At 39.5% G+C, this 16,243-nt stretch overlaps 1 protein-coding gene across 2 annotated transcripts; it reads right to left on the minus strand.

Moving 5' to 3' along the window:
- Positions 1-1,503: 1,503 nt before the first annotated feature.
- On the minus strand, positions 1,504-7,644 carry AVPR1A (arginine vasopressin receptor 1A). 2 transcript variants are annotated; one of them, XM_025402844.1, is made up of 3 exons: positions 6,176-7,644; positions 3,730-3,954; positions 1,504-1,657 (listed from the first exon to the last, which is right to left on the minus strand). In XM_025402844.1, the coding sequence occupies exons 1-3, from the start codon at positions 7,152-7,154 to the stop codon at positions 1,635-1,637; spliced, it is 1,227 nt and encodes a 408-aa protein (XP_025258629.1). In that variant the 5' UTR covers positions 7,155-7,644; the 3' UTR covers positions 1,504-1,634. The 2 variants fall into 2 exon arrangements, with proteins under 2 accessions (XP_025258629.1, XP_025258628.1); XM_025402843.1 differs by lacking the exon at positions 1,504-1,657 and having other exon boundaries at positions 3,211-3,954.
- Positions 7,645-16,243: the final 8,599 nt, after the last annotated feature.

Raw genomic sequence — 16,243 nt, forward strand, 5'->3', positions numbered from 1 at the left:
TTTCCAGAACTAGCATCCCAGACAGCCCTGTCCTGGGCTTACTCTGAATAAAGCTATTGCCTCCAATATGAATATCCATAAGGCCCCAATTAACATGGGTTTGTCTAACCTCTGATATTTGGGGTGAAGGATTAGGTTTAATTTCTCCCTAGTTGTCATCTAACTAAATTTTAGGTAGAGTCAAACTCTGAAGCCATAATTTAACACTCCAAAAGTCCAATTAAGTTACAAAAACAGGCTTTAGAGTCTGAAAACATCAAACTTTAACCTAATTGGGTTTCTTGTGTAATAACAGATGAAAGTTGGGTTTCTTAATTATTAGTGGTTGTCCATTCTAGAAACTGTAATAAGCTTGGCAGAGTCCTGTGTATTATTAAGACTGCTTAGTGTTTTTTCTCTAAAACCATACCCTTCCCTCAATCATGGCATAAGACTTCTTTGATGATGATGGAAATTCTGTATGTAAAACAAGTATATAAGTAACCCAAGAATTTCACTGATTTCCTTCACAATTGTGTTCCAAATGAAATAAAAGCCAAGTCATTTTACACTTTAAAATACATGCTCCAAAATTAACCCATTAAGCACTTAATAATGTACTCTAAATTGTTTCTTTACCATCATCAGTTAATACTCATCAAATGCCCAATTGACTAGTTTATCCCTATTGTTGGACATTTTTAATGTATCACATTCCTAATACGCACATAGAGGCATTAGAATTGTGCACCTGCAGGATCTTCCCACTGTTAACTGTGAAAAATAAAATAAGGTACTGCAACACATTTTTTTCTTGACTGTAAGCTGTCATTTGGCATCGTATCTCAGGTCTTCTCTTTGGTCAAGAAAAGGAAAACTTCCCTTCCTGTAATACTTTTTCAGTTTCTCTTGTTCTGAAACAGACAGGCAGGTAGGTTCCTTCCAATTTGAAATATTGTTTTGAGATATGTGAATTCCACTTCTGGGTATGTAACATTGAGAAAATTTAGCAACCAGACAGATGAAACTTCTCAGCCTAAACTGCAGAGAATAAGACCACATATTTGCCTAGTGCAGAACTAGCACCCAGATCTCATGTCTCCCCAGCCCATTTTCTACTATCTCATCTCCCAATACATTTAAAAGGAGAAAAAACAACTGGGTAGGGTGATATGCACTTTTTGTGAGAGTTGCTCTTAGAAATAACATTCATATTGAATTGTTTTGCTTGGGGGTACACATCAACATTTTGAAGTGAGATCTATAGGTTCTGAGGTTCTTACTTTGGAAATGGATTTAGAAAAAAATGGGTTCATCTTAGTTCCTAAGCAAAAGGCTTTAGTTTTTGAACTATCAAAGAGTTGTCAAAAGGACTGACAGTCTTAGAGTGCCAGTTTACCGAGATGCTACTCTAACTCAAATAATGAATTAATTAATTTAGTTATGGCTTATATTGGACAGTACCCTTTAAGAGACATAGTTATTATTTTTAGAAAGAATTTGAAAACCTAGGGCGCCCCTAGGTTTATAATCTCTATAAAGCATTTGGAAACATGATTTTAGGCATATCTGTATTAGGGAGCCTAAGGGCTGAGAATTTCGAAAGGCAGGAGAATGAAGAGGAGTAAAATTATTGCTTCCAGGTTCTCACAGTGCTATCCAGTTCTCATTTTCTTATCTACAAAGGTAAAAAAGAAACTCAATAATACTATTAAAACCATGCTGGCCAACATGGTGAAACCCTATCTCTACTAAAAATATAAAAATTAGCCGGGCATGGTGGCACCCTCATATAGTCCCAGCTACTCGAGAGGCTGAGGCAGGAGAATTGCTTGAACCGGGAGACGGAGGTTGCAGTGAGCCGAGATCATGCCACTGCACTCCAGCCTGGCAACACAGCAAGACTCTGTTTCAAAAAAAAAAAAAAAAAAAAGCAACTATAACTATTACTTCCTCTTAAGGATACAAAATATTTATGATGTATCCTCAAATCATTGCATGATCTCTAAGAAGAAGAAGCAGCCAGACAAAATAGCTAGGAAAAAAAATCACTGAGTTCCATTAGTGAAAAATGTAATAACAACAGCAAAGTAGTGTAATTGATCTCTGTTTAAAACTGGAGAAAACTGAGGCTCCTGGGTGGTTTTGATCTACCTGCATTCAAAGAAAAGCAAGTTCTGTCTTTAAATTGGAAAAATTTAATCAGGCAGGAGAAGTCAAGCTGAGTGGTCACTGAAAATATTGTCCAATGAATCAGCAGATCTATATTTAAATTTTAGGATTTTATATCCCAGCCACAAAACGAACCAATTCTAGTTAATAAAAAATAAACTAGAAAACATCTGTGCAATTTTGGAGATCCCAAGGCTATAATAAAAGCAACTGCTAGCATGTGTATAGTACTTTACTATTTCTGAAGCTCTTTTAACATATTTGATTTTATTTAGTCCTCTCAACAACCCTGTGAGGTAAGTGTTATCAACCCCATGGTAAGTCAAGGAAACAGAGGCTTTATATGTGTTTAAGAAACTTGCCTAAAGTCGTGGATTTAATAATGAACAAAGCCAGTCTGAGCACAGAGCAGTTCTCTTTCCATCTGTCACCCATGTCCCAACCCCGTCTCATCTCTGCTTTGCAATTGTTAGATGAGTGAGAGATTGGAAAGACAAACCTATTTTTAATTACACATGTTGGGACACTTTATATCCTGAGTCACTCTTTAGGATACTCATATTATGAATCTGAATTCCCCAAACATGAAGATAATGATCTTGTTAATATCCAGCATAGCACAGGATACCCTTGTAACACAGATCAAAATACGTTTACAATGTCCAAGAGAAAGTCCTTCTCTACTCTTTTAATAAAATTTCGTACCTTGAGCAATCCTTTTCTACTCTTTTAGTAAAATTTGGCTTTCCTCATACAAATCTGACTTTAAAACAACCTCGCAGTGGCGGAAAAAAGATATTTTTGGCTAATCAACATTTCCTCTCACCTTCAGCATCTCAGTTATCATGCTTTTCTTTACCAGTAATATGTGAGGAACCAAAAGGAGGCCACTCCCAGTTGTAAAGTTACCATTTTGAAATGCAAGATGATTGATAGCTTCTAATAGAACTCTGAACTGGTCATAATGAGCAGGAGCTCATTATGCTCCAGGCACTTCTACCCCTAGGAGGTGCCATCCCATCTCCAGGACACCGTTTAAGGCTGCATTTTCCAATGCACAAATTAATTTTATTGGATGAAAACATAATTTCTCTAAAGTTTTCTCTGAATACTAAGGCTGATGATGAGCTCTCTTTGTTCAGAAATAGTGCCATACATTATATGACTTTTAAACTAATCAAGTCTTACTTATATTAGAAATGAAAATAAAAGAAACCAACAACAAAATATAAAGCTAGGGTGGTTACGATTTTTCCTTTAAAAATATAACTTCTGTTATATTTCTGGGAATTAGACCTGCATATTTTAGTACAGCATGTTTTCATTAATATTCCATACAAAATAATGTCTAGTTTTTGGTAGCAATGTGAAAATGCAACTAGAAACACAGTCTTGTACCCAATGAATTGATTTATGGTTATATCAGTAAAGTGCATTCGTTCTTGTGATTTCTAGCTCAATTCAGCTAATGGGCCAAAAAGTCAATCACAAGAGTTAAGTTGCATGAACGCAAGGCTCAAGTTGAAACAGGAAGGAATTTGATGGACTTGGAAGATTTAGGCGAGTCCTTCCACATACCCGTACTGTTTGTTGGGCTTCGATTGTTAGAATAAAAAGTCTGTCTTCTGCTCATACTGTCAGTATCTTCTTTGTTGAATTTTTCCTTAATGTTTTGGCAGCATGGGAAGCTTTGAACACAGTCTTGAAGGAGATGGCCACTAAAAAACATGTATATCCAGGGATTACAGCAGCTATTCAAGGAACCCAGTAATGCCGTGATGGTGATGGTAGGGTTTTCCGATTCTGCATGAAAAGTATAAAGGGAAATTATGTAATGTAAGTAACTGAGCCCTAGATGAACTCATTTTTCTATTAACTAATTAAAAAGGAAAAACCGTCTGGATTAGCATAGAAAATGAACTATTTTGTTTATCAATCAGGGAAATGGGGAGTGTTTGAAAATTGCTTGACTATGAAATATTTTTGTAAGCAAGATGCCTTAAAATTAATTCAAGTATTTTAAAACACTATCAAAATATTTAAATAGAATGAGTGGGAATTTTATGAGGTTAAGACTATTAAATAATTCATTGAAAAAATCTCTATCTTCGATACTTGAACTAGAATGTGCTAATGACACAGCAGTTACAGAATGGCTACGATTTTAATGAAATTTTAAGGGTCCATAATAACCATGTATACCAAATTGTATTTATCCTAATAACTCAGGAAAAAATATTGCGTTAGGGATCCAGTTTAGTAGTTTTAAATATTCTTGTAATATGAAAACTGTACGGAAGAAGTCCCTGAATGATATAAGCTTTAGTTGTTTTTCTTTGGTTAGAAATTTGGTTTGATTTTAAAAGAAAACTGTCTGTGACTGGGGTTCAAACAAATTATGTAAGAAGAACAGCAGAATTAGGAAATTCCAACAGGATTCTAAAATATTTTATGATAATTAGCACTGGTAAACTGCATAAATATTATTACCTTTCACAGCGGAGCTACTGTGCTGATAACATACCTTTTCTAAAAATAAGAATAATCAATGAGCACTGACTTTTCCTTGATTATTAAATATAAAGTTGGATCTTCTCACTCTTGTTACGCCAGAAAACAATTACAGGTTATTATTTAATCATACTGAGTGCTAAGATGCTGCCATCAAAGGTGAGCAGGAGCCATCGTAAGATGGTGTTCACAAAGAATGAAAATCACCAACATATCTATGCACAAGTGAAGTTTTTATTACTTGCGTGTAAATCCTGCTAAAGCAATAATTAGACTGAATTTCTTTATTTAACAATATTAAGAGGCTTCTAAGATCAAGCAAGATAAGAAAGAGTAAACAAAAAATAGTGTTTATATTGTATTTTTCATTATCGCTGGTATTATAGTCTGTAAGAATATTTAAGTTAAATCCATACTGAAATGTTTTATTTGCAAATATAACTTCCAAACATATTACATACCTCCCCTACTCCAATTTCAAAAAGCAAAAGGAGACAGCTACTCCCAGATACCTATTTCCTGTTACCAGAAACATTCTGGTAACAACTGTACCATTGAATTTATTTGGTTTGAGTTCCAACAAGCATTGGAATTTATTTAGTTTGAGTTTTTGTCTTTACTAGAAGAAAATATTTTCAAGATGCAAAATTATATAATTTTTTTGCAAGTCACTGTGAAGTTAGTTTTTTTAGTTTGAGAAGGAATTAAAATCAAACACAATAGTAGGTGTAGAGAACATTTCCAGTAAACTACTGTAAGAGTTGTGTGAAGAGGTGTAGAGCTGCGTGGTCAAACTAGTGGTGAAAGACTAATGAATCAGTCTAACGAATTTAATTTATCAATAATCCTGTTTTGAAATACCAAGAAAAAAGTGTTAAGGTAATCATTGTTAGAAAAAAATAAACAGATTTTAAAGAGAAAGGAACATTATTAGCTAAATGCCAAATTGGAATTACTTTCTAAATAATTTTTCTCAAGCTTTCTTTAGAAATATATGTCTGCTTCTATCCTTGCCCCTGAGGCATTTCTACACATTTTAAAAATTAATTGTAATACTTTCCACAATCCAACGAAAAGCAGTTGTGATAGTAAAGTATTTTCCTGAATCCAACAGACTTGAAATGGTGTTAATACAGTAGCTAGTGATTTGGCAGAAAGTCATTATTCGGCTTTGTAGTTGCCTGGCTGACTCTGGGACACAGCTTCTGGAATTGTCTTAGGATCATTGTATACTACAAATGCAGAGTCCTGAGCCCCATTCCAGACGTTCTTAATTAGAACGTCTGCATGGGGAATCCAGGAATTTGTTTTTTTTTTTTTTTCTTAACAGCGTTCCACCAAGGTGCGACTCTTACATACACACAGAAGTTTAAAAACTACTGCCCTAGAAGATACTATGAAGAAAATTGCCAAATTCTCTCCCTCTCTCTCACTCTGACTCACACACACACACACACACGCACGCACAACACACTCCTATCCCTAAAATTTCCTCTATTTTCACGTCACGTACCGGTCCAGACGGACTTGGGATCCCAGACAGACCACATCTGGATGATGAAGAAAGGCGCCCAGCAGACGATGTAAGCCGTCACGATCACAAAAGTCATCTTCACCGTGCGGATCTTGGCCCGGGAAATGGACTTCACGCTGCTGACACAGGGTGCAAGCAGGAACCCCTTTTGGAAGGCGGCACCCGCTTGCTCTGCACCCTTGCTCTGGCGCGACGCCGTCTTCCCGCGGACGTTGCGCCAGATGTTGTAGCAGATGAAGCCGTAGCAGGTACCCAGGATGACCACAGGTGCCACGAAGATGCCGCCCGTCATCCAGGTCACGTAGGCACGAGAACCCCAGGGCTGGATGAAGGTGGCCCAGCAGTCGCGGGCCTTGGTGACATTGTTCACCTCGATCATGGAGAAGACGAAGTACTGCGGCGTGCTCAGCACGAAGCTCAGCACCCAGGCTGCCGCGATCATGAGGCGCGAGCGGCGCGCGGGCTGTTGCAGAGTCTTCAGCGGGTGGCACACGGCGATGTAGCGGTCGGCTGTCATGACTACTAGCATGTAGGCCGACGCGAACATGCCGAACACCTGCAGGTGCTTCACCACGCGGCACAGCCAGTCCGGGCCGCGGAAGCGGTAGGTGATGTCCCAGCACATTTGCGGCAGCACCTGGAAGAAGGCCACGGCCAGGTCGGCCAGGCTGAGGTGTCGGATGAAGAGGTGCATGCGGGACGTCTTGCGCGGCGTCCGGTGCAGAGCCAGCAGCACGCTGCTGTTGCCCAGCACGGCCACCGTGAAAGTCACCGCCAGCACGGCGATCTCCAGCTTGGCCAGCTCCTCGTTGCGCACGTCCCTCGGCGGACCGTTGCCTTCCCCGAGGGCTTCGGCCTCCCGGCTCGTGTTGCCAGCGCTGGTGGCCAGAGGCCACCATAAGCTGGAGTTGCCCGAGGACCCCGCGTCGGGACCGGCGGAGAAACGCATGCTGTCCATGCAGCGCCTACTTGGCCCTCTTCGGAGCCCCAGCCCTCGAGGGCCGCTCCCTCCCGCCTCGGAGGACTTGGGCTCCTCGTCCGAAGCGCACCGTCCTTGGCGCGCTCGCCGCTTGCCTGGCTCTGCGATCCCTCCAGTGGGCGTCTCCCGGAGCAGCGTCTGGCCTGCCCACTGAGCAGCTCTCAGCAGGGTGAGCCGGCCCCTCTCCCTGCTCTGCCTTTTTTCAACTTCGGCGAAGTCGGGAAGGTGAGCTCGAGCTTCCGGAAGCACTGGGTTCCCAACTCAAGTATTTATGCGGTGCTTGTTTCCTCGGGACGCGCTCCCTCTCGCCCTATTGACGGAAGACTGCTGGTTGCCTACTCCCCGCTCCCTGGAGTTTTTTATTTTTTTATTTTTTTCTTCTCCCTACGTCGGTGTTTGTCCTCTTTACATCACTGTTGAGGGGGTGGAGCTGGAAGACTCGCAGATTCCTCCGCATAGTGGGCGGGATGGTGGCGCTTTCCCGCCCTTCCCTTCGCAAAACTTGGACAACTGGACGCGTCATGCCTTTTGTGGGCTCGTAGCCTTTTCCACAAGCTTCTCTCACTAGCCTTCCTCGCTAGCCTCCTTAACCATGCATTTGACTTCAACAGGCACGCTAAGCGTGGTACCTGGAAACCTCCAGTCCATGTACCGGAGCTCTAGCTCCTGCACCTGAAGCTGGCTCTCCACCTCACCTCCTCCAGTCCGGGTTTCTTCCGTCTCACCGAGCTCACACGTGCAGCTAGTCTGGCAACTTTTATTCCCGAGGCAAATTTTCCCGGGGCAAACATTTCTCCCCACTCGTATTGATTACCCTGTGTTTGCTACGGGAAGAACGCATTCGTCACTTTGCAGCCCCCGTGGCTGCTGTGCCTGTATTCAACCGCGGGGTTTGGGGGAAGTGTCTCCTGGTTTTCTCTCTGGAGACTAGGGACTTAGGGAGTTTTCTCTAGATTCCTGGGGGTTTCTGCGGGAAAAGCCTGATTCCCACAGCGGGGATGGCGGAAATTTGGCCGCAGTAGTCCGCGGGCACCGTCCGGTTACTACTGAGTCGTGGGGACACCTTTTTGGGTGGACAAAGATCAGCTGCCGGACAGCGGCCACCGAGGCAGTGCTGTCCAGGGCAAGGGACAGAAAACCCGCTCGGCTCCTGCGCTCAGAAGTGAGAAAGAGGAAATCTCAAGAGAGGAAAGAGACCCTGGGAAGGAGGAGAAACCACCATCTACCTATTAATCCCTTACTCTGAACAGCTGGAGCCCCTCTGCAGGGCCGGGGGGAGGCAGAAAAGCTACCTCCCTCAGCTCTGTTTTAACGTTGGTGAATATATGCCTCGAAGGACAGCAAGGGGGAGCTGTTTTCAGGCCATTTTACAAGAAAGGAAGAAAGGAAGCCCTTTCTACCTACTGTGTAGATGTAGGAGCGTGACTTTGTTGGTCAGAACGTTTCTGTATTGTGGCCGTGGTATAAATTTGATTTTCTCAGAAAAATATCGCCCTCTGTGAAACGCAGGCAAAAAATGCAAAAGATTTTATTCATTCCAGTTCTCAGTAATAATTCCACTTTACTATCCCGTTCATTCATGCAGTTACCAAGGTTGTCACGTTAAGATGCTGGACTTGAAATCTGGAGTCCTGCTTCCTGTGGCTAGATAATCCTGGGTCTGTGCGTCTTATAAATGGGAATGAAAGGACCTGCCTTTCCTGTTGATGAGGTCATCGGGAAGATCAAGTAAGACAATGTTCTGTATGGGGGAAATGCTCTAAAAACTGAAATCTGTGTTGTATTGGTTCATTTTCTCCAAGATATCCAGAAGGCAGAAGATTGAAATGGTTCAGGGATGGAAGGTAATAGGTAAAAGGATTCCAGACCACCTGTCTGGAAAAAATCCTTCAAGCAATTAGGTAATAGTCACTGACACAGAGAATTGACCTTCTTTTAAGTCACAAATTACACTATTAGTGCTCCTGATGAGAAAGAATGTTGATGGAACCTAGTGTCTGGGTATTGCAAAAGTGGTCTGTTGGCCACAACCTAGTGATTTTGTGGTTCTTGGCCCTACACACTTTTAGTTATTTTTCAGGAGAGGAAATCTGTAATACAGGCTCACCAAAATCTCTGTGGAGGTTCTTATTCCAGGAGATAGGGTGGTGGCCTCTCAGGAAATCATCTGTGTCAGACAATGTGATCCAATCATAAAACTGTATCCAATTATCCAATTTATAAAAATAACTTCTCAGGTTATGTTGGTGGATACAGTTGGAAGATATTATTGTTCAGTGACAACCGTACCAATTATCCATATATATTAAATGTATATATGCCTGATACATATATGTATGTGTATATGTATGTATCTGAGCATTCTATCAACTATCAATCATCTATCTATCTCTAACCTATCTATCTATCTATCTATCATCCATCTATCTGTCTGTCACTGGTTGTGCTGGATGTCATGGGGCCTAGAAAGCAGGAAAAAAATGTTCACTGCAGATGGTGGAACCAGTCCCTTTTTTAAAAGCCATGTAGTTTTAAACCTGTTTTTTACTTAATTTAACGGGTTCTATATACAAAGGAAAGCAGGACTATTACAATATAGACTCACTACTCATGTGCCTCACTGGACCTGCTATTAAAATTACCCCATAGAGAGTAAAATACCTGTGGTTTTAAAATATGAAAAAGAAAACACCACAAACAATATTTTATGTGGCACCTTGTGCTTTTTCTTAGAGCAATTTATATTTTCTCTGTACTTATTGTATTATTAAGATTTACCTTTTCCCTCTCTTTGTAGATTTCAGTTAACAGATTTTAGGGGTGAAATAATGAAAAAAAATAAGGAAGTTGTTCTTACATATCCTGGAATAATCATTCTCTTTCATTTACCAATCTTCTTTTCTCTCATTTTGTAATTCGAGATATTTGAGAAGTACTTCAATTCATGGAAGCAGCTATCTCCTTCACTTAGTAGCTGTAAGACTGTTTTCATCTTCAAGTTTCAAATTCTTCATCTGTAAAATCTTGGTGACTAAACACAATGCAGTTGCTGCAAGGATTATATAAATGGTTGTTTAAATTTCTGGCATTTTATCAATGTTCAAAACATTTTTTTTCATACATGTAAATCCTCCATATTACCTGCATATTAACATTTTCCCTTCCAATTAAAGCAACATATTCCCAATTTACATATGTGCAATGAGAAGAGTTTCGTGGTTAAATATGTTGGAGAAGTACTGTGTATGCATCCCACCCTCTCCTGGTGATTTGTACATAAAAAGGACCTGAGAAACTTCAGAAAAGAAACTTACTTAACCTTGTTCATCAATGTTTTCCAAGGTTATTTTACCATGGAAACCCCCCATTCTTTTACTTTCCCCATGGAATGGTGATGAACATGTCACAGGACAAGGTGACAGAGCAGGAGCATCACCATCTTGGACAAGCACTGCCATTTTAAAGTTCACTTTGTTCAAAAACCACCTAAATCCAAAGGGCATCAGCCTAATGGCTAAGGCCAGAATGACCATAAGCCACAAATGACATCTCTGACCAGAAAATTCCAAACCCCTCCCTGACCAGAGACATGTCAGCCCCAAGATAATCTCCCCTCCAACCAGATACATTCCAACCCTGCAACTGACTTCTCCTTTATACAGAAACATTCCACGCCGGTGATAAGTTCTCTTACCCTAAAACCAATAAATGACTCTTAGTCTGTAAGAAACAATGCTCCTGACTGAAATTTGCCAGAAGCCCCTTTCAGGTTTATTCTCCAAAATAAACCTATCTTTGACTGCTGAGCCACTTTTTGTGTTTCATTGCATATTTGATTGCTTCCTCTGCCCTATTGTTTAAGCAAAAATGCAGATTCACTGAGCCAGACGAAGGCATAAGTGACTATTCCTTTACCCTCTTCACATGTAAATTATCTTTTCAGTGAAAGACTAATCAAAGACTCAAAAGAATGCAACTGTTTGTCTCTTATCTACCTATGACCTGAAAGCCCCACTTTGAGTTGTCCCACATTTCCAGATTGAACTAATGTACATCTTACATATATTAATTGATGTCTTATATGTCCCTAAAATGTATAAAACAAAGCTGTACCCTGACCACCTTGGAGACAAGTCATCAAGACTTCATTAGGTTGTGTCATGACAGTGTCCTTAGCCTTAGCAAAAATAAACTTTCTAAATTGATTGAGACCTGTCTCAGATACTTTTGGGTTCACAAAGACTAGGAGATCTTCACTGGTTATTACATATTTTTGGTTTTCTCTTTGGTAAACCAAGTACAGCGCAATCACAGTAGGAGTAGTAATAACAACGACACTAGTGACAATAATAATAGATAATGTGAACATTTACCAACATTTGTTACCTATGCAATAGGTAAAGTCAATGGCGTAGTGCATGATAGTCCAATGAGCACAGCACCAAGAAGGATTTAACAAGGAGATTTTATGCAATAAGTAAGGAGGATGCTAGGGATAGTTCCCAAAGCAGTGACCTCCCCTAACAATGGTGAAAACAGGGCTTTTATTGGGCTGGTTAGCTGAGTCATTGTATGTAGAGGTGGATTAAAGGCAGCGCAGATGCAGATCATGCTTCCAAATACTGGCATGTTCAGAAAATGACAAATAAGCTCCTCCTCGGGTGGGGTTTTTAGTATGATAATGAGGAGAGTTTGCCAAAGTTCATCTCCAATCAGGCATCTCTGGATATGACCAGTTTTTTGTTTTGCTGGGGCTGAGCTTCTTCCTGGAACTTTCTGAGACAACATGAACTCGAGGTGTTGTTACAAATGGGTACTTTTTACAGTGCATACCCAAAAATCCAGGAGCCCTGGGTTATACATTGACTAAGTTCTTATTTCATGAGCAAAGTGCTTTATATTCATTATTTAATATAATCTTTAAAATACTATTTACTTTTAACTGTGTATAAGGACACAGTTATTATCCCATTTACAGATGAATAAAACAAGGATTACAGAGGTTAAGCAACTTAACCACAAGGCTGAGCCAGGATTCACACATAGGTCCATTTGAAGAAAAGGCCTGGGCTCTCCCCTCCCTACTCTGATGCCTCCCACACACGGAAAGCACTTAACACATCTTTGTGGAATGAGTTAACAAATGTTGTAATAGAAACTTACTTTTGAGTACTGAATGCATATAAAATTCAGAAAGTGCTTAGTGACTGGATAAATTAGGGAAGAGTTCTTGAGTAGCTGCCTTTGAGCAGCACTTAAATCTCTACAGTATTCCCCTGAAAAAAGGAGGGTCAGTGTTTATATTTGGAAGGGACTTAAATGGTTCTCGTCTTTCTTCTGTCTTGGGAATCTGGTCAGGTAAGTGTATATGTGGCTTTAAAAGTTATCCAGGGAATGAGATTCTTTACACACACACACACACACAGAGAGAGAGACAGAGAGAGAGAGAGAAAGTGAGAGTGTACCGGATTCTAAAAAGTGCTGCAAGTCAAGCATGAAAAAACATCAGGTCTTCATTATACTATTTACTCTATAGGGTAAAATTAAAAAGTGAGAACAGCATTTTGTCTGACATGGAGTTTTATTTTCTTATCTGCTAAGACGGGCTTACATGTATGAGTGCAGAGCTAGGACATTAAAAAGAGGCTACCATGTTCAACAAAATCTTAAGTATTCTGATGTTTGTTGACGAAATATTAGAATCTCATCACTTATTAGAACAAACAAATTCATTCCTAAGTCAGCCATTACAGTATTAGTAGAAAAATCACTCCAGAGAAAACCATTTCTAAAATCAGTATTATTTATATGTTCAGAAAATCGGTTTGCTTTTAAAATTACATGGTTGATTTAGTTTAAATGGCTTTTTAAAATTTAAAATCATTTAAATGGTTGAGTTTAAGACTTTTGCTCCTAACGAATTCATACTCATTTGGGTGTTCTGCATCTTCATGGTCAGCAGTTTTGCTATCCTGCCTAAATTTGATGATCATCAAGACTCATTCTTTCAGCGTGCTGGCAACATTGAGGCTACCTCTGTGTATTCATTAATTTGTTTTTCACAAGTGAAAAGGTTTGCATTGTTTGAAGGGTGCTGGACAGTAGTTGTGATACTATCATTTTTTGTTTATCTGCCGTGAATACTATTTATTAGATTTTTTTAATACTTATTTGCCTCTATTTTTCTTCAGGTTTGACAGGGGTTAGTTTTTTTAAAAATATATTCTTTTTGTTTTGTTTTTAGGCATATTTAAGCTAATTTCAGTAATCAATTTATTTTTGACACAAGGTCTCACTCTGTCACCCATGCTGGAGTGCAGTGGCGTGAGCACAGCACTGCAGTCTCAACCTCTCCAGGCTCAGGTGTTCCTCCCATCTCAGCCTCCCAAGTAGCTTGGACTACAGGCACATGACACTGCCTGGCTAATTTTTGTATTTTTTGTAGAGACAGGGTTTCACCATGTTGCCCAGGCTGGTGTCAAACCCCTGGGCTAAAGTGATCCGTTCACCTTGGCCTCTCAAAGTACTGGGATTACAGGTATGAGCCACTGTGCCTGGCTAGGCATATTTTAATGATGTGTAAACTTGCATTAAAAACACTATGACATAATCAGATTATGCATTTGTTAACATAACCTTTATCAGGAAAATGCAAAATATAAGAGTAAAATCACAAACTGCCAAGTTTGAAGCAACATATTCTATTTCTGTTCTTTACTCCACTCCTATGTCCCATTGTCTGTCACCTTACACACTTGCAAGGTGCTTCAAAGTTTTTCAAAAGCCTTTTTACCTATCTCCAGTAATATGGACTATGTTGCATTTTATTTTCTATTAGGATTCTATGGTGATGATGATATATTTATAACTAACTTATACTTAGAAAAAGCAGATGTGTTACCTGAGAAGAGGTTCAGTCCATTGAATTGCAACCTCAATGTACATGAGAAAGTTTCTAAGATTTAATTTCTCTGAATATATTTAAAGTATGGACATGAAATGGAATAGGCTTGAAATATTTAGGACTTTTCCTCAGTGTTCCTGAACAGTCTTTTACCTGGAAATGTTCTTTGATTACCTGGTAAGTCAACAGGAAGAAACAACAAGAAAGACGTCATCATTGCAGTTTCCTAAGTACTTGCAATCAGGTGGATGGCTGGTGCTCCTTATTCATGTCTACATTGAAGACACTATTAAAAGGGAAGAATTAATATGTAACTGATGTTCAAAGGCTTCTACACTTTCCAGAATCTCTGTTTAACCTTGTATTTGAATAGCTAGCCCATCTGCTCAACAATTTAACTATTCCTTCAATGATGATCTCTCACTGCCAGGCAAGCATTTTAGAAAAATGCTTTACACAACTAAATTCTGTATGGATTTATTTTATCATAACGGAATGGTAACTTCCCGTACTCAGCCATAGAAAATCTGGCAGAAAACTCTGTAATACATTTCAACATTACTTTTACTATGGTTATGAATAAGGCAAGGAAAAAAAATGAATCTATATGCGTTCATTTATGATAAAAATAACTATTTTACTACTTAGAACAATATTATTTTAATTTAAAAATATTTCATTCTAAGGCCACGCACAGTGGCTCACACCTGTTATCCCAGCACTTTGGGAGGCCAAGGTGGGCAGATCACCTCGGATTAGGAGTTCAGGACCAGCCTGGCCAACATGGTGAAACCCTGTCTCTACGAAAAATACAAAAATTAGTTGGGTGTGGTGGCGGGCACCTGTAATCCCAGCTACTCAGGAGGCTGAGGTGCGAGAATTGCTTGAACCTAGGAGGTGGAGGTTGCAGTGAACCGAGACTGTGCCACTGCACTCTAGCCAGGGCGACAGAGCAAGACTCCATCGCTAAATAAATAAATAAATAAATAAGATATTTCATTCTAGTCCTAGTATCCACAGTTGATCATGTTTATGATATGCTTAGGTTTATAATCCTTTTTCAGTGTGTGTATGTGTGTGTATCTTTTATAAAACTAAAATTAGACCATATTTTTTATTTTTCAACTTAGTAGCATTATGCAAACATCTCTCCATGTCTTTAAATATTCTTTTACATCATTAATTTCATGGATTCATAGTTCTTTCTCCTATTAATGCGCCTACTTTATTTTCTATTTTCTCCCCACCCTTTATTTTTGGAAAAATGTTGGCCTCCCAGCTTTTCCCCTTGTTTTTGTACACATGCTGCCTATAGATACCTCTTTATTCATATTCATATTTATTTCCTAAGGTTAAATTTCTGGAAGTGGAATTACTAGGTCAAAGATTATGTAAAATTTTGATCTGGTTTTCAAATCACTTATACACACACACATACATTTTAAAAACTAGAGTCAGAAGCTTACTCTGTTGCTCAGGCTGGAATGCACTGCCACAATCATCGCTCACTGCAACCTTGAACTCCTAGACTCAAGTGATCCTCCCACCTCAGCCTCCCGAGTAGCTGAGACTACAGGTGTGTGACATAACGCATGGCTGGTATTTAAAAAAATTTTTTTTAGAGAAAGCATCTTGCTATGTTGCCAGGTTGATCTTGAGCTCCTGGCCTCAAGCAATCCATCCTCCTGGGCCTCCCAAAGTGCTGGGATGATAGGTTTGAGCCACCGTGCCCAGCCTATATATCCAAATTAATGCCTAATCAGCAATAAATGAGATTGCACATTTTCCACAGCTTTGTGAACATGGAACAGCCCCATTGAAAAGAAAATCTTTCTAAATTTGATAACATATCTGATTGTTTTAATGTATTTCATCAGAAATATTTCATCGTTTTTGTCTCATTATTTACTTGATTAATAATGAGTTAAACATTTTCATAAATGTCTAATAACTTACAAACAGAACCTGAGAGTGCTGAATTGTGATAAAGGAAATGCTCAAATGAGAAATTTTACTTTTACTTCTTCTCTATGAGCTGTTATAAATTATACAGAAAAAATAATACGTGGTATATATCGACCATAAGTAGCAGAAGCTGTAATCCAGGTTTTGCATACATTATCTTATTTACTCCTCACGAATCTAATGAGATGGGCTAACCACT

The sequence above is a fragment of the Theropithecus gelada genome, chromosome 11, assembly GCF_003255815.1.
Source record: "Theropithecus gelada isolate Dixy chromosome 11, Tgel_1.0, whole genome shotgun sequence".
NCBI classification, from domain to species: domain Eukaryota; kingdom Metazoa; phylum Chordata; class Mammalia; order Primates; family Cercopithecidae; genus Theropithecus; species Theropithecus gelada.